The 22596-nt window shown below is 37.4% G+C and overlaps 2 protein-coding genes across 3 annotated transcripts in view; both read right to left on the bottom strand.

Moving 5' to 3' along the window:
• LOC149798332 (uncharacterized) overlaps positions 1-22596 on the bottom strand; it is a 194972-nt gene that overhangs the window by 145179 nt on the left and 27197 nt on the right. The window lies entirely within an intron of this gene.
• Positions 896-21214, bottom strand: LOC149798333 (uncharacterized). Its single transcript, XM_089960180.1, has 3 exons — positions 21115-21214; positions 15363-15434; positions 896-1463 (listed from the first exon to the last, which is right to left on the bottom strand). Exons 1-3 carry the CDS (start codon positions 21212-21214, stop codon positions 967-969), a joined length of 669 nt encoding a protein of 222 aa, XP_089816306.1. The 3' UTR covers positions 896-966.

The raw sequence follows: 22596 nt of genomic DNA, 5'->3' as shown, positions 1-22596 counted from the left end.
CAGTACTGACCATTCCACTGTGTGACAATCAATGCAAATCATATGTTAATCTAAAATACCTTCAAAGATGACTTCACGGTGAAGTTCTTGTCAAAGGTTGACCTGCTCTTTTTTTAAATGATTGACTGTCAACATAACAGCATGTAAACAGAACACATATTTCACTTCCGGATCATCACCAAGGCCTTATTACTCACTGTGCACTGTCGCCAAAATACATACAGACAACACCACCCTGAGCTCATATTATCAAGAATAAATAGCTACCTTTAAATCTCTACCAAAAATGCATAAATAAAACTCTTCTATCACCAACAAAATGAGAGAGGAAAAAATGTTCTAAAAATAGACTAAAACTACATTCTGGTACTGAACTGGAAGTATTAATTGTGATGTAATTCCATATGGCTGATTACATGTACACAGACCAGTCTTTTTTAGCGTGTATGGAATAAATAGTGTTGCGCTCAATTTCAGAGTGAATTGTAATTAAATCATTCGTACAAGAAACGAATTCGGCAATTGTAGCTGCAATTCGAGACGCTGACGAAAGCAGTTAATTAGAAACAAACGCGGATATCATTCGTGATGTTATGTGGAACGAACTATGGTGAAATGTCTCCCTTCCCCGCCCCCCCCCCTTGTACTATTTAAAAGATATTATTTTACTTAAGTTATACATGTATGTGTAATTTTAGTATTGCCTTGTGACTGAATATCTATCATAAATGCAATTTACACAGAATATTTTTTTTAATTTGCTCAGGCTTTTGCAAAATTAACGTCATGTGTGTTTGTGAAAGGACATAAAGGAGTTACTTCATTTGTGTTCAATATAATAATGTTCAATTAAATCACAATAAAGATATGTCTAAAGCAAAACTTGATGCGCTCCTCAGCCTCTGATCTGAGCAATGGTGAGAATTTTTCGAGGCTGATCATACTAATGGCAAAGAAGCCTATTACTTATCTAGAGCAGACGACACATGCGAGTTCCCGGCCGTTGACGTATGGTGGACATGGCAACGATCCGCATATAACATCCGCCAGGTACAGTAGGTGACCATTTAGGCGTTTTCCACCACGTACTATAGATTCTGGGTCGCCGTCTAAACATACATACTCTAAGGGTGCGGCATGCAGGTAATACATTGAGACCAGGTAACCTGAATATTCAACCGTCCATCCGGAGTAGCAATTTGTTCTACCAGGAATCATAATATAAGAGGAACGAGTGGTTCGGCAAACAGCACACGGAGCATCGTTGTCAAGAACTGCACGCGAGAAAGGGTTGAAGTCGCTGCCATAACCTATCTGGTATTCTGTTCCATATACATGAGCTCTGAGTTCACGAAATAAAACTCCGTCTCCGTCTTGATACTTCGCCCATGTTGGATCTTCTGGTAGGCAAAGATGATTTCCTCCGTTTCCCGTCTGGCTATGTTCGGTGCCGGCCATATATCCTGAAATTAATTAAATTCATTAAATGAAATGTAACTAGGCAATCATTCATGTCTGTTGTTGGATGGAGTAGTGTCAAAGTGTGCCCTTTGCATTTTTTTCCCTCTACTCATGACATATTTAGCCCATATGTGACCGTTGCATATAAATTTTGTCCGCGGAGGTGTAAGTACTCCACACACACCCACGTAAGTAGTATATGGGGCCACCCTAGCGACAATGGGAATTAGCATTAAAAACACCCCTGGGTAAGATTAGCGACAATGGAAATTTAACATTAACCACCCTGGGTAAGATTAGCGACAATGGAAATTTAACATGGGCAAAAAACCCTGGGTAAGATTAGCGACAAGGGAATTTTAGCATGGGCAATGGAAATTTAACATGGGCAAAAATCCCTGGGTCACTCTGGGGACAAGGGAATTTAACATATGGAAATTGAACATGGTGAGTCTGTATAGCGTCAAGGGGAATTGAACATGGTGGGACTGTCTAGGGACAATGATGGTAGAGGGTCAAACACAACAGAGACAGAGACATACATACACTAGTACAAGCGTGAGATTTATATATAAAGCATTACCAAGACCTGAAATCTTGCTGGGGTGTTCAAAAATTTGCATATTTGTAATGATGCTATAAATAGCTATAATCAAGGAAATGTTCAACGACAAAATGGATGTGACTAAAAGTAACGCTAAAATGACGAAATTGTCCCAGAATTTAAAGGAAAATAAACATATCCCCGAAAACTAAGTTACAATGGTTTAGACTAAAATGGATAAAATTAGTAACTACTTACAATATCAACTTGTGTGACGATCGTGGATAAACACCCATGTATCTATTTATAGCTATAATCAGCTAAAATTCATATGAAATCCCACTATCTATTTATACTACAACTTGTGGGTTATTCCTTTGGAAAATCCCACTATCTTTTTATAGCCTCAGCTTGAGTGACGTTCCTGTTTATGAATTCTAGTACATATGTATAGCTACAACCTATGGAAATCCCCAAGTCCATATTTATAGTCTCGAAATTTCCAGCGTCAATGACGTCACTGTACTGAACACTAGGGGATAAATGTCAACAGTGTTGCAAGTGGCTGACCTGAATACACGCTACTGCAGGTAGGTAGGTAGAGTGTATCTTATAGGGATAAAGTGAGTTTTTATAGGGACAAACAGAGACCAATACACACACACCCACACACACACACACAACGTACGCGCGCAGACATACGCACACACACACACACACACACACACACACTGTCTCTTACGTTCTTCTTCTCTCTCACTGAAATCGTGCGATCGTTTCATCTCGATTGCTGATTCAGAAATGATTTAACCAAGTTCATTCTCTCCATATATACCCTCTCTACCTCTTGTTGTCACAATGACTTGGTATATTTCACAAGGGCAAGTGAAAGCCAAGCATATAGGAGCCCAACGACAGCGGTGCGTCTTAAACACCTCATGCATCTTGATGACCCTTCGATTCAAACCCTACCACGAAAGAAAAAATTTGCAAGAAAAAAACCCAGACAGTTGGTGTCTACAAGAGAGCTAGAGACGCCGGCACTGTGTCGCTGGGACACGTACGTACTCCAGAAAACTACGCCACTCGACAACGTTGTCTCCTTCTCTCAGTCACTTCTACTTTGTCGCTGAATACATTCTACCAACCCTGTTTTAACACACGTTTCTTCATCTGATATTTTTAAAAAATATACTAAACGCATTTTTAAAAGAACTACCCTTTTTCGACAGCAGTGACGGCGTCTCCTCCTGCTGTTACCACACAAAGATGATCTTTCCTTAAGATCAAAATATGAGACAGAGCAAGTAAGTTGTGAAGTTGAGCGGAGGTGTCTAAACAACAACTGTCAAGCCCCTATGTTCCATTTCTGTTTGTGATAATAACTTGTGATACTTCACATTTTCTAAAGTGGAAATCTTTACAAACCGTACAAAAGTTATATGACTTTGGCTTCTGACAGTTGTACAGACTCTTCACTTTATAAGTGTCACGAGAAAACAGTGTATCCAAGTTTTACCATTTTCCAAAACACCCACACACTTGCAACGTGACCGGAATCTGTACTTCTTTATTTGTGGATATCCAACAGACCCGTCCCAGCATATATAGCTGGTTAAGAACTGTAGGAATATCACCTCATTTTTTTTTCAGAAATATCAAAGCTTTTATGTGTATCTTCCCTGTTCCACCCTTTATTAGTGCTTAGGTATATTCCCTAAAAACACAAACAATTTGGAACAAAATTAAATTTTTAATTAAGGTTTCTCTCTGTTTATACATTTTTTTTCAAGTTGTTGGTACATGGCATATGACATCCAAATACTTTCTCAAACTGAGAGGCATTTCTACACATGTCATTGCCTTTGTTAAATTCGGTTTTGTTGGTTAGTCATCGTTAATCTTTAATTCTATTTTTATGATGTATTTCTTTTTTGCCAGAAGATTTAATTTATTTATGTTGTTTAGTCTGTTGCTGCAAAAAAGAAAATGCATGTATCTATAGCAAAGTATTTAAGTTTGTTCAGTTTTTTATTTCAAGCTCTACAAAAGGTACCAAGTTTGTCTTGCAAGGGGATTGAAACTTTAAGTTACGCGGACGTGAAGGAAAACATACCTTTGTTACTACAATTTGCTGTCTTTGTGTTCGATCTAATCATGCTTGCCTTATATCTTTTTGTTTTAGGATCATATTTCTTCTGATGTAAATACATACATCAATGGATAGACAGCTTGGGTTATCATCCTTGAGGTTCACTGTACTTTTAGTTTCTTTACTTCATACAAACCCCAAAATCACTAGCTTGAAGGGAAAAAAAATAACAAAAAACTGACACCTGGTACTGTAACACATCTGTCTCTGTTGATGTGAGTGTGCTTGACAAAATGTTTGAGTAAGATTAAAAATGTTTGTCAGTTTCAAAACTCGAACCAGTACTGTGGCCGTTTAATATTTTCATGTGGCAAGAAGAAATGGTACAATACGCAACAAAGGGATTGTACATTTACACTCCAATCTGTCTGCACTGCAATGGTAACAACGCTCTTGCGTTGACATTATTTTGTCACACTACCTAAGAAAAAACAATTCATCACTCATCATAAACGATTTCATTGGCTATACATATTTTCTTACCGCTTTCGCTTCGAATTGACTTCAGTACCTTTTCGCACAGTGACAAGAGCGGACGTGTTTGTTTGCTTTTTTTTTTTTTTTATTCTGCGGCTGGTCGCTACACTACTTGCTCTGAATTTACAACCAAACATTGTGTTACGCATTGTAAGTGACTTCATTGGGCCAACCGATATTTTACACTTCTGTCTCTATTCATGTGAGTGTGCTTGTCAAAATGTTTGAGTAAGATTAAAAATGTTTGTCAGTTTCAAAACGCGAACCAGTACTGTGGCCGTTTAGTATTTGATCTGGCAAGAAGAAATGGTACAATACGCAACAAAGGGTTTGTACGTTTACACTCTCCAATCTGTCTGCACTGCAATGGTAACAACGCTCTTGCGTTGGCATTATTTTGCCACACTACCTAAGAAAAAAACAATGCATCACTCATCATAAACGATTTCATTGGCTATACTTATTTTCTTACCGCTTTCGCTTCGAATTGACTTCAGTACCGTTTCGCACAGTGACAAGAGCGGACGTGGTTTTTTTTTTTTTTTATTCTGCGGCTGGTCGCTACTCTACTTGCCCTGAATTTACAACCAGTGTGTTGCACATTGTAAGTGACTTCATTGGTCAGTCGATATTTTCCACCGCCTTAGCTTCAAATTGGGTTTCACTTGTTATTCGCACTGCGAGATGATCAGACGCGTTTTTCTGTACCTGACCATTAGTCACTTCACAAACAATAAAACTAACACACAAATGATCACGCCATGGGCGACTCATGGAAATTATGTTAGTCATGTTACGAAATATATCACGACTTGTTTGGATGTACTTTTCTGTGACTAATGGTCAGGTACAGAAAAACGCGTCTGATCATCTCGCAGTGCGAATAACAAGTGAAACCCAATTTGAAGCTAAGGCGGTGGAAAATATCGACTGACCAATGAAGTCACTTACAATGTGCAACACACTGGTTGTAAATTCAGGGCAAGTAGAGTAGCGACCAGCCGCAGAATAAAAAAAAAAAAAAAAACCACGTCCGCTCTTGTCACTGTGCGAAACGGTACTGAAGTCAATTCGAAGCGAAAGCGGTAAGAAAATAAGTATAGCCAATGAAATCGTTTATGATGAGTGATGCATTGTTTTTTTCTTAGGTAGTGTGGCAAAATAATGCCAACGCAAGAGCGTTGTTACCATTGCAGTGCAGACAGATTGGAGAGTGTAAACGTACAAACCCTTTGTTGCGTATTGTACCATTTCTTCTTGCCAGATCAAATACTAAACGGCCACAGTACTGGTTCGCGTTTTGAAACTGACAAACATTTTTAATCTTACTCAAACATTTTGACAAGCACACTCACATGAATAGAGACAGAAGTGTAAAATATCGGTTGGCCCAATGAAGTCACTTACAATGCGTAACACAATGTTTGGTTGTAAATTCAGAGCAAGTAGTGTAGCGACCAGCCGCAGAATAAAAAAAAAAAAAAGCAAACAAACACGTCCGCTCTTGTCACTGTGCGAAAAGGTACTGAAGTCAATTCGAAGCGAAAGCGGTAAGAAAATATGTATAGCCAATGAAATCGTTTATGATGAGTGATGAATTGTTTTTTCTTAGGTAGTGTGACAAAATAATGTCAACGCAAGAGCGTTGTTACCATTGCAGTGCAGACAGATTGGAGTGTAAATGTACAATCCCTTTGTTGCGTATTGTACCATTTCTTCTTGCCACATGAAAATATTAAACGGCCACAGTACTGGTTCGAGTTTTGAAACTGACAAACATTTTTAATCTTACTCAAACATTTTGTCAAGCACACTCACATCAACAGAGACAGATGTGTTACAGTACCAGGTGTCAGTTTTTTGTTATTTTTTTTCCCTTCAAGCTAGTGATTTTGGGGTTTGTATGAAGTAAAGAAACTAAAAGTACAGTGAACCTCAAGGATGATAACCCAAGCTGTCTATCCATTGATGTATGTATTTACATCAGAAGAAATATGATCCTAAAACAAAAAGATATAAGGCAAGCATGATTAGATCGAACACAAAGACAGCAAATTGTAGTAACAAAGGTATGTTTTCCTTCACGTCCGTGTAACTTAAAGTTTCAATCCCCTTGCAAGACAAACTTGGTACCTTTTGTAGAGCTTGAAATAAAAAACTGAACAAACTTAAATACTTTGCTATAGATACATGCATTTTCTTTTTTGCAGCAACAGACTAAACAACATAAATAAATTAAATCTTCTGGCAAAAAAGAAATACATCATAAAAATAGAATTAAAGATTAACGATGACTAACCAACAAAACCGAATTTAACAAAGGCAATGACATGTGTAGAAATGCCTCTCAGTTTGAGAAAGTATTTGGATGTCATATGCCATGTACCAACAACTTGAAAAAAAATGTATAAACAGAGAGAAACCTTAATTAAAAATTTAATTTTGTTCCAAATTGTTTGTGTTTTTAGGGAATATACCTAAGCACTAATAAAGGGTGGAACAGGGAAGATACACATAAAAGCTTTGATATTTCTGAAAAAAAATGAGGTGATATTCCTACAGTTCTTAACCAGCTATATATGCTGGGACGGGTCTGTTGGATATCCACAAATAAAGAAGTACAGATTCCGGTCACGTTGCAAGTGTGTGGGTGTTTTGGAAAATGGTAAAACTTGGATACACTGTTTTCTCGTGACACTTATAAAGTGAAGAGTCTGTACAACTGTCAGAAGCCAAAGTCATATAACTTTTGTACGGTTTGTAAAGATTTCCACTTTAGAAAATGTGAAGTATCACAAGTTATTATCACAAACAGAAATGGAACATAGGGGCTTGACAGTTGTTGTTTAGACACCTCCGCTCAACTTCACAACTTACTTGCTCTGTCTCATATTTTGATCTTAAGGAAAGATCATCTTTGTGTGGTAACAGCAGGAGGAGACGCCGTCACTGCTGTCGAAAAAGGGTAGTTCTTTTAAAAATGCGTTTAGTATATTTTTTAAAAATATCAGATGAAGAAACGTGTGTTAAAACAGGGTTGGTAGAATGTATTCAGCGACAAAGTAGAAGTGACTGAGAGAAGGAGACAACGTTGTCGAGTGGCGTAGTTTTCTGGAGTACGTACGTGTCCCAGCGACACAGTGCCGGCGTCTCTAGCTCTCTTGTAGACACCAACTGTCTGGGTTTTTTTCTTGCAAATTTTTTCTTTCGTGGTAGGGTTTGAATCGAAGGGTCATCAAGATGCATGAGGTGTTTAAGACGCACCGCTGTCGTTGGGCTCCTATATGCTTGGCTTTCACTTGCCCTTGTGAAATATACCAAGTCATTGTGACAACAAGAGGTAGAGAGGGTATATATGGAGAGAATGAACTTGGTTAAATCATTTCTGAATCAGCAATCGAGATGAAACGATCGCACGATTTCAGTGAGAGAGAAGAAGAACGTAAGAGACAGTGTGTGTGTGTGTGTGTGTGTGTGTGTGCGTATGTCTGCGCGCGTACGTTGTGTGTGTGTGTGTGGGTGTGTGTGTATTGGTCTCTGTTTGTCCCTATAAAAACTCACTTTATCCCTATAAGATACACTCTACCTACCTACCTGCAGTAGCGTGTATTCAGGTCAGCCACTTGCAACACTGTTGACATTTATCCCCTAGTGTTCAGTACAGTGACGTCATTGACGCTGGAAATTTCGAGACTATAAATATGGACTTGGGGATTTCCATAGGTTGTAGCTATACATATGTACTAGAATTCATAAACAGGAACGTCACTCAAGCTGAGGCTATAAAAAGATAGTGGGATTTTCCAAAGGAATAACCCACAAGTTGTAGTATAAATAGATAGTGGGATTTCATATGAATTTTAGCTGATTATAGCTATAAATAGATACATGGGTGTTTATCCACGATCGTCACACAAGTTGATATTGTAAGTAGTTACTAATTTTATCCATTTTAGTCTAAACCATTGTAACTTAGTTTTCGGGGATATGTTTATTTTCCTTTAAATTCTGGGACAATTTCGTCATTTTAGCGTTACTTTTAGTCACATCCATTTTGTCGTTGAACATTTCCTTGATTATAGCTATTTATAGCATCATTACAAATATGCAAATTTTTGAACACCCCAGCAAGATTTCAGGTCTTGGTAATGCTTTATATATAAATCTCACGCTTGTACTAGTGTATGTATGTCTCTGTCTCTGTTGTGTTTGACCCTCTACCATCATTGTCCCTAGACAGTCCCACCATGTTCAATTCCCCTTGACGCTATACAGACTCACCATGTTCAATTTCCATATGTTAAATTCCCTTGTCCCCAGAGTGACCCAGGGATTTTTGCCCATGTTAAATTTCCATTGCCCATGCTAAAATTCCCTTGTCGCTAATCTTACCCAGGGTTTTTTGCCCATGTTAAATTTCCATTGTCGCTAATCTTACCCAGGGTGGTTAATGTTAAATTTCCATTGTCGCTAATCTTACCCACGGGTGTTTTTAATGGTAATTCCCATTGTCGCTAGGGTGGCCCCATATACTACTCACGTAATTCAGTTATGGGAGTAGAGTCTCGTCAAGATAGACGTGCCCCAAAAGGGTTCCTACAAAAGGCTAAACACCAGTCTTTGATACTACTCTGCGATTGCAAAATCAAATTCCGCAGAGTGTGCTTATTCAGGTGAGCCAATGGTAGCGATCAAGAAACTTACTGCTAGCTAATGACTTTCGATCAGTAAAACGTTTTCTGCATGAAAATATTTTTGTTTGACTCATTTTTTCTAGTAATCCGTGCGCTTTCTTATTGGAGCTCGTACTGTCTATGATTTTCCATTTCTGCAGCATAGTCTAATACTCAGCTGCACTGATTATTTTATTCTCGTTTGCGACTGAATACACTTTACTGATCGTGTTGATACTGCTTTGTGTGGTGGCAAGCAGTTCAAAGTAGAGGCGTACTCCTGATTGTAGTCGCATCGAAAATATTTTGCCAGCACCACCTGAGACACCGGTTAATATCGATATAGCCCTGACAATAATAGAAATTAGTGAACCTACGATGATTGATGTTGTCCTGGTTCCCGTCACACCAAGACCAACAGTCGATCAAAACCGCGGGTTTGTATTTTACGATCATCGCGGTTCTCTTAGTAATTTCATTTCCCAACTGTTGGACCGCTTCAATTATTTTTTCACGTCAGTAAGAATGAGGGTCTGTCGTAGTTCTTCTATTAATAATACAATCGCTTAGTTTAATTGCATGACAGGCAGACCTTGTCCGGACTAGTCATCGCGCGCATGCGCAATACGCACACGCACTTTTAACTGGTACAACTGTCATACAGTTATATAAAAAAACACTCTGCCTCTGGAATGTTTCCATTGCCGGCGATAGTTCGATCTACTTGTTTAGAACCCTTTTCACCTGCAAACAAGACAATTGCGCCAGAACCTTTTACATCTAACAATCGTCTTTGCCAAATAAATGTCACCCGAACAAGTGCGTCCTTGTTGAATTTTAGTCAGCCAGGTTTGTCTTTTGCTACTAGCAGAGTTAATGTTGACTTAACATAATTAACAAGGAATGTAACTGGGGTGGATATATTGGTGAATGCCACCTCATCTCTGTAGAAACCATCCCGGATAGGTTTTGCATCTCCTCTTGCAGTTACCGCTTGAGAGTTTTCACCTGCAGGTGCAATGATTCCAGGCTGACTTCGACTTGTTTATGGTACATCAGGGTGATTCCAAATGGCAATCTCTATTTGAGCCTTAACAAAATTATACTCCAGTTAATACGAGGGTTTGGTAACACCACTTTCACGCAGATATTCCTCGACAAGTGGAGCGATATTGTTATCGTTGTTAGAATTCGCTGCGAGTTAGTCTTATGTGATAAATACCGCAACCTTCTTACCGTTGTCATTTCCATTATGTATATAATAATGATACAATCTAATCTTAAACACAAACGCCAAAGACGGTTAACCATCCATCTAGATATATGTTGAGTGCTTCGAACTGAATTTCGTCTTCTGTGATAAATGATGTTGATAATGAAACTGTGTAAAACTATAGTTTCACTGCTCACTTTCCAATATACGATATTAGTGGTACACAATTATGATAAAGATATCGCTTGCCATTTATCAACATTCCGATTCGACCCCACGTACCTTTACTTCCTGTTATTATAAACAGGTAATTTCCGCAGAATGGAGAACAAGTAGGCCATTGTTTAAGGTTACCGCTTTAATTGGTTTTTCACCTCCTTTGACTAATACTCCCCTAATTTGGTACCATAAAGTTACTATGCGTGGTGTTTCTAGCTCTTTAGCTATTTGCTGATGTATGAAGTTTTTCATTCCGACATTGCCTGTATCAACATAGTCTTTGATAAACGCAACCGACACGCCACTGTCTGTTTCTCAATGACTTCAGTTAGGTTCTTTGCGACAGCACCTTTCAGCTTGACAATAATATCTTGAATGCCTACGTTTAACCTCGGTCTCTTCTAAGTCGTCAAATGTATTTTGATATGAGTTTGAACATTTTCTCGACTTGTAAGTTGAAACGCCACAAACACTTGTTTCGGTGCAGTAAGACCATGTTGCGTACATATTTGCCATTTCTACTGTCCCGCAATAACAATTGTTGGGTGTGCGTCCTCGGTTTGTCGAGAAACGATAACGTTGAAGTGATTCCCGACTGCACAAACGTGATTTCATAAAAAGTGAAGGGGATAACACTAGTATCCAAAATGTTAATGTTTCTAATACAACTCTACCATCAGCAGCAGCTTCATCACGCCAAATAGCATAGTTGGATTTGTTCTTGCTGGTTTATGTGACCGTGTGTTTGACCCCAAACATAACCGTGCGAACATCTCTGTAAAAACCAAACATGCAACTGAAGGGAGTTTCAGAAAAAAATCGTAAAGATACACCACGAAGTTGTCCTTCGCTCTTAGCAAATCCACCATTAAAAGTGCCGTTAGGGTCCACAACTACAGCTTGTACATCTGCATCATTAGCAGGGTTGGTGCGTGTTTTATGTCGCCTAATTGAGAACTGTTGAAAATCCGTATTGTCAGATGTATCCTTGATAAACATCATTGTTGAACCAGCTGTTCATTTGCAATCACCGCTGTATCTGGTAAGTCCAGTAATTGTTGTGGTCACGTCAACGTTGTCCAAAATTGGTTCGATATCCTTTCCATCGATGGAATATTGTGTACTATTAAACAACGACATGTTGCCATTGCTAACAAATCCTATTGCGTTATTGGCGGGATAATCGATACCATCATTATGTACCAGTTTTTCTTCAATTTCCAAACATGCTTTACATGGAAGAAAAAGCCTAGATGTGTCTTGCACATGCAATTCTATTTTTAACTGATTGTGGTCTCTGGCTGCTTATGAGAATTACTGGAAGTCTTTCTTGCTTCGATTCACTAACACAGGCATCGCCATGTCAAATGCTTGATCAAAAACCTCTTTGAACTATGCTATTGCAAAACCTTCTAGTTTTCACTTATACATTATTGATTTTCTTAAATACCACTTACGTCCAAATCTACCTCTCGTTGCTAGATTTACAATCGTTTAATCTGACAATCGCTTCTGGACGGCCTCGTTAATTACTTTACCAACTGCAAATAGCATTGATTCTGTTGATGATAATGTAACTGTTTTGTTGATGGTGCTCGTGCTATTAATCGCCGTATTTAATATCGAAGTAACTGAGTTGCCTGCGAGTTACTTTTTTCGATCCAAAGCGGCACTTTTAACACTATTCACCAACGGCATTTTAACTTGCTTGGCAATGGCTGCAGAACGCGTTGAAAGGTTGTGAGTGCTTTTGGTACACTCGCAAATAATCCATGAACAACATCAACAGGCCCAGTCCCGTAATATGTCATGTACACAGATTTTCTATCATTCACTGTGCGAAAGGTTTTTATATGTCAACTCACGACTTTCATTGTTATTATTTAATATCTGGTAAATCTCTAATGTATAGTTGTATTGTCAATGCATCACCGCTCAGAGCCACAACGTGGCGACTTGATTCAGAAGGGAAAAACGAATATGGGTGACACAATTATTATGACATGGAAGATCTATAGGTGCTCAGGATGTCATCGATATCAAGTTGCCTGGTTGCACAGTTGGTGAAAACCCAAAAATTATATAACCCCGAAAAACCACGTCTGTCGTTTCAGACCTGCTTTCATAACTACCACTGATGGCGTCACATGTTTTATACATGTGCGGATCGTTGAGTCAAATAAATCACGTAAGTGTTTTTGTGCCGGCCACATGAAAATATTTGTGAGGGATTGACTTGATCTTCAAGCATCACATCATCGTATACAACAAGATTGTTTTTATTTGCACCGAAATCTATAAGGGTAGGGGCTTCTTCATTAGCGCAATAGAACTCGATGGTGGACGACAAAGTCGCCCTGGTATTGTTACCATATCTCGACGCTTTTTGAACACAGATGATCGTCAGCCGATCGTGCAAACACGTACAACCAATCTCATGTAAATCATTGAACAACCACATACAGTAACAGTTGTGTTTTCCCCGATCCAGCAGGGCCATTAACTGAGTTTGAAAACACGGTTCCCTCACCATGATTGGACGGTTTAGGTGTTCCTTGTGCATAAAAGTCAATGACCAAAAATCGTTCTTTTAACGAAGATCATCTGCAAAAGTTCTGTTTTGTGATACCATTGAATAATTGTCTGTCGTATAATACGATCATGTTTTCATATTATATGCGATATTGATCCAAAACATGTACCGCAAATCCAGCTCTAGGTCAAAAACGCAATGAACGAGCAGTGATTACTGAAACTTGTGTTCGATGTGAAGCAAACAAGTTTACGCTTGTAGGAAAAATCCGTGCTGCAGGCGAATTCGTCTCATGCGCAGGGTCCGATTTTTAAATAAAAAATGGCGGCGGTGATATCGAGACGCATTAACACAATTACCAGGGACACCATGGAATAAATGTCCCGGTGAACAACGTCTTCCTGGTTACAATTACTGCGGGCCTGGTACACTGCTTGAAATACAAGTCTAATAGTTATCTACGGTCTGGTGAAGCACCTATCAACCTTGTTGATGATGCGTGTTATCGACATGACCTTGCTTATAAAGCATCAAAAGATATCCGTCGAAGTCAACTCTACTCAATCGGTTTTGCTTCATTGTTTTGGACAATAGCTTCTAAACATTGCAGACGTGCTTGCGCTGCTATTCTGTTGCGTACCCATAACGCCTTTTCTATCTAGTCATCAAGCAAGTAGTGAGTTTGCATGCTATTCTTATACTTATGATCCAAAAACATTTCTTTAATTAGCCTGCTCTTGAACATCTGCGTCAGCGACCTCATCAAAAACTTAATTCGCTTCAGACGCAATGGGCGAGTTGTGATTCTTTTGAGGGTGTATTCTTTCATGCACAATATTTTGCAGATTCTTATGAGTTTCATTTGCCTTAAAAATCTGCCCAAGTTTATTTCGTTCAAGTCGAAGATCACTCGCAGGTAACGAATATATCAATATGCTCTGACTTCGTTTCGGAGAATGCAAACAACATCTTCTGTGCTTCTCTGGTGAACCTGCATAGAGCATTCAACGATACTGATCTCAGTTGATCCGTCACATGTTTAATATTCCTATCATTTGGCAAGTTTATGCCACTGTTTGTAACCTCCATAGATTTCCTCAGTATACTTTGGCACTTATAGGTTGGATACCACACATCATTTTGTATATAAACCGCCACAGGCGTTTCATGAATACAACATTATTCACAACACGACTGTTTTGGTCAGAAAAAATTCATGTTATAGAAACTGTGTTGTCAAAAAAGTCAATACAGATAGTTTTAGATATAGTAGGGTTTCAATCAGTAAGCCTGTCATTATGTAGTATTGATGGAAAATACGGAGGCTAGCAGTGTGTTTATTAATCACTAGCATAGGCTTGCCTGAATAATAAGTACCGATGAATTTTTTTCTACGATCACAGAGTAGTGTCAAAGGCTGGTGTTTCGCCCTGTTTTGAGAACCCTTTGGGGCACTTCTATCCGGACAAGATTTTACCTCCACCATGACTGAATCACTCACGTCGCGTGAGTGTGTGTGGATTGCTTGCAACCCGACGTGCAAAAATAACATGCAACGGTCACTTATGGGCTAAATATATCATAGGACAGTGGTGAGGACGGATGGAATGGCCACAAGGGTACTAGAACGCAAAAGCCCCACTTTGAAACTACTGATGGCATGAGCGGATTACGAAGCTTCTTATCTGTTATACATCATAAAGGGATTTTTTCACAACTAGATGTTTCAAAAGAGATAGCAAATGGTAAAAAAAGAGATGAGTTTTACCAAGTTCTATTGTAAGTACCAAAAACTACATGCTCGAATTTGTATTAGTTCTACTGAAGCAAACGATAAAGATTTTCTTATAAGAGAAAATCTTTTCAAAATTACAAAATTAATTCTAATAGAAAAATATCATTTTTTAACGCTAAAATAGCTTTCTAACCATGTCATAACAGTATGCAAGGCGAAGACGTTTCTTATAATAGCAAATTTTGTATACTATTAAACAATATCAGTTTTCTAATGGTAGAAAATAATTTTGTATTATTAGAGAATCTAATTAGCAAGGATATGTTCCTCCACGATGACGTGCCGTACATTTTACCTCTATATACCAGCTCGGTGCCGTTTCCAGGACAAATAGTTCTCCCCCATCTTGTATACGTTGTACCACAGGCTGGAAGCGGAAAAAAACATACATTCGGCCCATATTTTAATTTCCTCTCCTTGTTTTTCTACAATAACAGGTAACTCTCAGGCTTTGCAATATTGTTTTAATTAGTTTTTCTTCCCTCCGACAGCTGAAATTATATTAGATCCGTAAAATTAATCCGTTACATTTTTCGATCGACTGAATGGTTTAGTGATTCATCCAGCGGAACGTTGCATTGATGGACAACATTATCATAATCGGAAACCCAAGTTTGCACAATTCCATTCCCATTCTAAAATGGTAAGGAAACCCAACACACGAGAGTTTCGTGTGGTGAAAATAGTGTCAGCATATACGGATATTGACATAGTAAGAAATAATTTATAGACCAGTTTGATCCACAAAATACTTGATATAGTCAATAGAAATATCTTTGATCCACGTACTATTTGAAATATTCACACAAAAAATCACTTTGTTCTACTCACTACTTAGCATGCGCCACATACAATCACTTAGATCGCTATACTAATTGGCATACCCAACATAAATCAGTATGATGAAGCACAGCTTGATATACTTCAGATAAACTGATTTGATCTACATGCTGCCTGGGGACTTTACGCGTTTTAAAAAAGCATAAGGTTAAACAGAACAATCAGAATATATATGTAGAAGAATTTCTCTTAGAGAATGAAACCAGAACATTGGTAGGCGTTTTCCCAAAAGTTACTTCAATGATACAATAACACTCATCATATCTCACTAAACATTACTCCAGCTGTAGCATGCGAGAACAAAGGTCAAACGTTTTGATCAATCTGTTCGGTTTGCTTTACAACTAACACCTAAAGTCAAAATTGTCCAAACAGTCAGAATTTCTAAGTACAAAACAATGATTACAAAGAGCTACATCGTAATTTTACCGAAAAAATGTTGAAAATCAGGCAGGTAATGCTAGGTGATCCGGTAGTTAATACTTAGAGATTATAATTGAGATTATATAGAGGACATGTTTTAAGAACAGGATTCATCACTCTATGACAAAAAGGATGACATATACATAGTTGACAAAAGTCATCAGAATACATCGTCCATTAACATAAATATTGGAATCGAAATTCATTGAAAGCAGTATCAGGCAGTACGACACTTTCAAGTTCTACAATGTGACAGGCTAATTAAATAATAAAGGATGTGAAAACTATGTCATGAAAATTTATACTGATAACGGGACCAGAGAGAAAAAATAAATTATGCCTATATTAACCAAGTTACAATACATAACCATTGACATGACAAACATGAAAATTCCACTACAATGTAGTCAATGTTCACTAAATTAATAAAAGACATCACAGAAAAATGAAATCAGACACGATAAGAGAATGTGAAGTCGATTCAAACGACATTTCCAAAAAGCTGCTAAACAAGCTCTAGGTTTGTCAACGACATTTTGAAGAAGACAATGAAACTCCAGTAGACGCTCTTGCAGTCATCATGACATTTAAACTATTTTCAAGTTTCATTATATAAATCTATAGCAGAGATCCTAATTCTTATTCAGGATTGCTTTTAATACATAAATGTTAATGGTTTTCTCCTGTCATAGAATATATTTTCGTGGATGATAGACAGGTATACAATGAAACATCAAAACAAATATTCAGACCATCACTGATCAAGTCCCATTCGCGTACGTATCGTCGGTGGAAAGCTGTTTTATACTTTTTTATTACCAATTCGATAAAATTATTCCATATATTAATTAATGATATCATAATTTTGAGACTTTTTCCAATTTCTATGAGAGAGAGAGAGAGTAAATAAGTTGTAATGCATATGGCACGTGACGTATTCATGTTTCCGATTTTAATATATTCATTGTGAAAAGCATGAGTAGACCGATATCAATTTCATTTTTTGTTTATGATATAGGCCTCCGAAATGAAGAGATGAAGAATAAATATAAACATTAGACAAATTATTACAAATGTATTTGTTCCACTGTGTGCACCACCCATCGCTCATACCACCATTATTTGATCAACATCATTAGTCACTAAACCAATAAGTCATCAACTGATCTGGCTCTCAAATACGTTGAACAAAATATTCTTTCTCTGCTATACAGAAGTAAATTAAATCTATTATATACATTGTATTATTTGAAAAATATTAGTTAACAGAAAGAAAGATATTCAGACTCGAAAGAAGATCCTTACCCCCACCCCAAAAATTAAACATAAAACGAATCATTGAATACAAGTAGACCAATTGTTTTTAATTTCAATTTAAAGACAAAACACGGAAATAAACAAACTCTCAGGTCTGATACATATCTAAAATGATTTTGTGTATTGAATCAATTCAGAAGAAGCATTTATAAACACTCATGCATGCATGGGCACACACCCTCAGACATGACATCGAGCTGTTGAACATATAGTCTTTTTACTTAATGTGGCAGCATACCCGAGGATAAATATAATTTACGCCCGATTTTAGGCTGGCAATCAGTATACCAATCTATGGTTTCATCTGAAGTAATGCAGTGTATATGGATTCAGTGCTGATTTCATAACTTTGATGTATGTGTATTATTCATACTAGTTTAATTACCCGTCCCAGGACGGGAGTCAGAAAAGAATGTTTCAAAAAAAAAATAAAAAAGGAAAAGGAAAATAAAAATGTGTGGTGCGCTGATTTAAAAGAACGCTTCCAAAGATAATTTCATCATAAAAATTAAATTAGTAAAACAATTGGTGTGACTCGCGACCTCTTTTTTGGCAAACGGGAGTTCTAAAAGAAAGTTTCAACATAAAAATAGAAAAAGAAAAAAGATTCAAAATGGGATTCAGCGAGTTTCGAACACGCGACCTCTTATTTGACGGCCTGGAGTAGTAGAAGAAGTTTCAACATAAAAGTCAAAATAGAGTAAAGAATATTAAAAGCTTAGGGTGCGTGAGTTTAAAAGAAAGTTTGAACATGAAAATAAAAATGTGACAAAATTGCAATTGTTCATTCTCAGCACGTATCATTTAACTTGTTGCGAAATTCACTAAATGGGCTCGTGTTTCGTGTTTTAGTAGGTTTGAGTTATTTGATTTCCTGAGTATTATCGAATTCTGTAATTCTGCATTCAGGATGACGTGTGCTCATCAAAGCCAGTGGAAACTCAAGTTGGCCTCATTTTAAACGGTTGAAATAAAAACCTCTACCAATTATATCCCCCTCTATAATTCTAAGTACGAAATAGAAAGGCTATCACTGGTTTTTGATTGTTCTGTTGCTTTGAAAGGAATAGGATCTCAAGTTTATTTTTTCTTGCAAAGTTCCGCTCAAATGGTCTGGTAGACAAAGTCTATCAATTTCGAGTGATTTCTATCTTGAAGTGTCGGAAGGATTTTGATCAATAGCGCCGCTGGAGACTACATTGCTGAGTGTGCCAAAAATTAAATCAATGATGCAAAACAAATATTTGTAGCCACGATAAACGTGAGACATCAGCTAAATCAGCTTGTCATTGATGATCGATTCCGGTTACTTCATTTTGACTTCTAGAAAAGTTTCGTCGACTGGGTTTCCTTCATCTGTATGTCGATGGTTCTTGTAACCATTATTGTATATAATGCAAACGCAAACTTTTCAAACACAATTTTTGTATCTGCAAGATACACGTTTTGAATTGCTTCGTAGAAAGCAGCATTAACAGGATTGTCGCTGGTTACAGGTTTATCGATGTTGTTGTTTTTGTTGCTCAATAAGTAACCAACCGTTTGATAATCGTTTTAGGATGTTCGTGTGGTATTTTGGATTGCAATGTTTGACTAGTCCGACGAGCAACAGGAATAATAATCGGTTCTTTGGTCGCTATTTCTTTGATTTCCTTTTTAACATCTGTCCTCCCTTTTTTCCTTTTTCTTTTGCTAAAGATGGTGTCCATATCATCTTCTTCGAACAGGTTTTAATTCTTCTCGTCTCATTGTACGGTAAAAGGTTAACAAGACTGTCACACCAGGTGTTTCACCAAAGAAAAGAGATTAAAATACTTCTCTTGTTTCGTTCTCTTCAGTCATCCAGGTATTTACTGATATCGTCGCCTTTGCCGTTTTTGTTTTTCGTCGCTTTTCGTGTCATTCCTAAATCTCTCAGAGTAGGTTTAGCAGTCTTGCATAAAACATTCTGGTGAAATAGGTATCGATCGTGCAATAATTCCCCGTATCGATGAGATTTTTACCTTTTCCTGTCTATGACGTTATTCATTCCAGCGATGGAGTTCCATCAACCGTTTCCGTTTATTTACTCCTTTCATATGATCCACGGACCTTTCTAAAAGAGGTGGAGCAATTGATCTTAACAATGGTTCTATCCGAATGGACAGAATTCCTCGCTAAACGAGCAATTGTTTCTTTGCATGATTGGCATTTACTTTTTCACCATTAGACAAAGAACGCAACGATGTCATCCTAATTACTGGTTCTGTATTTTGGTCAAAGGAACTTTTTCTTTCAACATCTTTAAACAAAATTCACACTCGATGTATGTAGCATCGATGGATTTTTTTATTTGCATTTCGAATGATTTGTTTTTGCACTGTATAAGTGGATCTGTCACGTACTGACAGTACATACTAACGGTTAGGTAAACAAGGTGAAAAAACCTTTTACCATTTATTTTTGAAGGCATCTATAAATGTTGTAGTTTGTCTTTTGTTCAATTTAAACCTTTGTTAGTCTTGTTTAACAGATCTTCTTTATCCTGAAATTTATCACCACTAATTCTCGTCGTACCAGATTGAATTGAAATTGCATAGGTGTTCTCAGCGGACAAATTAATGCCAGCTATTGTTTGGATAAATCCAGTAAACGTTGTAACACGCATGTTCTGTCTTGTATTTTGTCCAACCAATGAGATAACACTCTTTGTGATGCAGCAGCAGCAGCCTCATGAGTAGGAGAAGCAGACCTTGACGAGGAAGCAGAAGTTCATTCAGAGATGGGTTTTCCTTTTTTCATTAAATTGGAAATCGCAGCTCTTAAAAAGGTGTAGCTGGCATCATCATTAAAGGAGGAGTAAAACATGAGAGGTGGTTGCATATATATTTTTTCTTCAGTATGTGCGCTATCTAGAGGTTGTATCTCTCTTTCTTGAGTAAGTCGTTTTCTTTTCAGATTTCTTCTTCTTCTTCAAGTGTGAAATCGCTGTCAACCTTCCCTTCTTTGCCTGTCGTTTAGGTTTTGCCTTTTTCAGTTTCGGCATTAGAATTCCTTTTCAAATATGAACGAATAATCAAACCCACTAAAAAGCCACTTCCACCTGGTTTCAGAATGCTTTGTCTTGTGCATATCGATATTTAGATCATCCAGTTATGACAAAGATGATTTGCTTTTCAGAAGTTTTTTTTCGTGTGGACTGTAAATAATTTATTGATATGATCGACGTGCTGTCAAAGTGAACTATCCTAGGTCTTCTTTAAGGCTAGCTTCTAAAGAATGTGAATGCACTTGTAAATTATTTTGCGACGAATGGCATACAGTGCACAAATTAATTTTACAGGAGGAGAAGGTGAAAAATATGTCATGATTGAATACTATCAGAAAGACAAGAAGCATTTGTTTTGTGGTTTTTTTGACAGATGCCGCAGATGTGGAAATGACTAGACCTCAGCTTTGAAACAAATCAGACACCGGTTATAGAATACCTGTTTTGATCCAACTGAACTGAATGTAGCCCAAATAGTATGCACCATACATAACAGGTAACACAGTGGGTATATTCACATTTTCCAACTGCATAATCATATTTCCCTAAGGGGCGCGAGATTATGTTCTTCAAGTGCTTCTGAATATTTATTGTCCCAGACTTCTAAACTATAGCCCAAATTGGTTTAGCCCTGCAATCGAAAAAGATTAAAACTATAAAAACTACAAAAGCAGCTATTCGTACGTTGATATCTAAAATCACTTTAATTAGAATTTTGATCCTTTGCAGACAATGTATGTTGAAGGGTTATGTTTATCCACGTGGACTGACAAATAGTCAAAAACAGGATTGGAACCGAAAAAATTCTGTACATATCAGAGAAAGGACCTTTCAGATGACTGTACCTCAATAGGCGCTTAAAATGCATGTGTCTAAAATGTACACTGATGTGTTGCAGGATACACTTCCCTTTGCAGGAATTCTTCAACACGCGAGATCATAGCCAAAGACCGTCTCTCAGTATCAGTACAGATTTAGGGAGGTCATGTATCCGATAAAGGTATATAAAAACTTAAAACTAATACATCGTATTGAAATATAGGTTGGATGGTCTATATGTTTTTTTCTATGATATTAAATAAAGCTTTTCATATAATTATGCTGATAATGACACTTTGTTTCTTCGCTAACTTCGATACTTTGATCGACACACGTGAAACAGCCCAAGTTTATTACTGACTGGTGCACTCCGAACAAAATGCCAGCCAACCCTGAAAAGTTTCAGTCACTAGCTCACTAGCCCTAGCTGCAAGACATTCAGCGTGAAGTTTGTACTGTACATAAGCAGTACTATCAAGAGCTGTGAAGAAGTTGTTGTTCAACTGTTAGCAATTGACATTGACGATCAATTACAATTTGATTCACGTGTAAAAAGTCTTTGTAAGAAAGATTGAAGGCACATGTCTGTCTTGAAACGTAATAGTCAGAAGTTACCTAGACTCACCGAACTGACAACGTTAGATAATTTATTATTTCCAATTTCAACTCCGGTTCCTTAGCCTGAAATTTCTACAATGACGCAACCACTACTGAACTAGAAAAAATGCAACAGTGTGTTCTGTGATTTGTGTAAGATGATTACACAAGCAATTATCATAAACTCTTACTAGAGACAAAAATGACACCCTGCAGGTGTGCACGCTTAGCGATATTGCTCTTCAGACTTAAAATTCTAAATAAATGTAATTCCAAATGTTTAAACGACTTGATATGTTTTGAACACAATCAATACATTTAGATATTCATGCAATTTAGATGTCTCAAGAACTAAAACATCAAAATATGAGAACAGATTGTTATGTAGATTAAATTTACTTTGTTATTTATTTTCTTTATTTTTTTTTATTACATGTTATTGTAATGTAACACTGTATGTTGGATTTGACCGTGTCTAACACTGAGTTTATTTCTGCTTGACCTG

Source organism: Sinohyriopsis cumingii, chromosome 6, assembly GCF_028554795.1.
Source record: "Sinohyriopsis cumingii isolate HCF-2022 chromosome 6, ASM2855479v2, whole genome shotgun sequence".
NCBI classification, from domain to species: domain Eukaryota; kingdom Metazoa; phylum Mollusca; class Bivalvia; order Unionida; family Unionidae; genus Sinohyriopsis; species Sinohyriopsis cumingii.
This window is presented reverse-complemented; position numbering and strand designations above follow the sequence as displayed.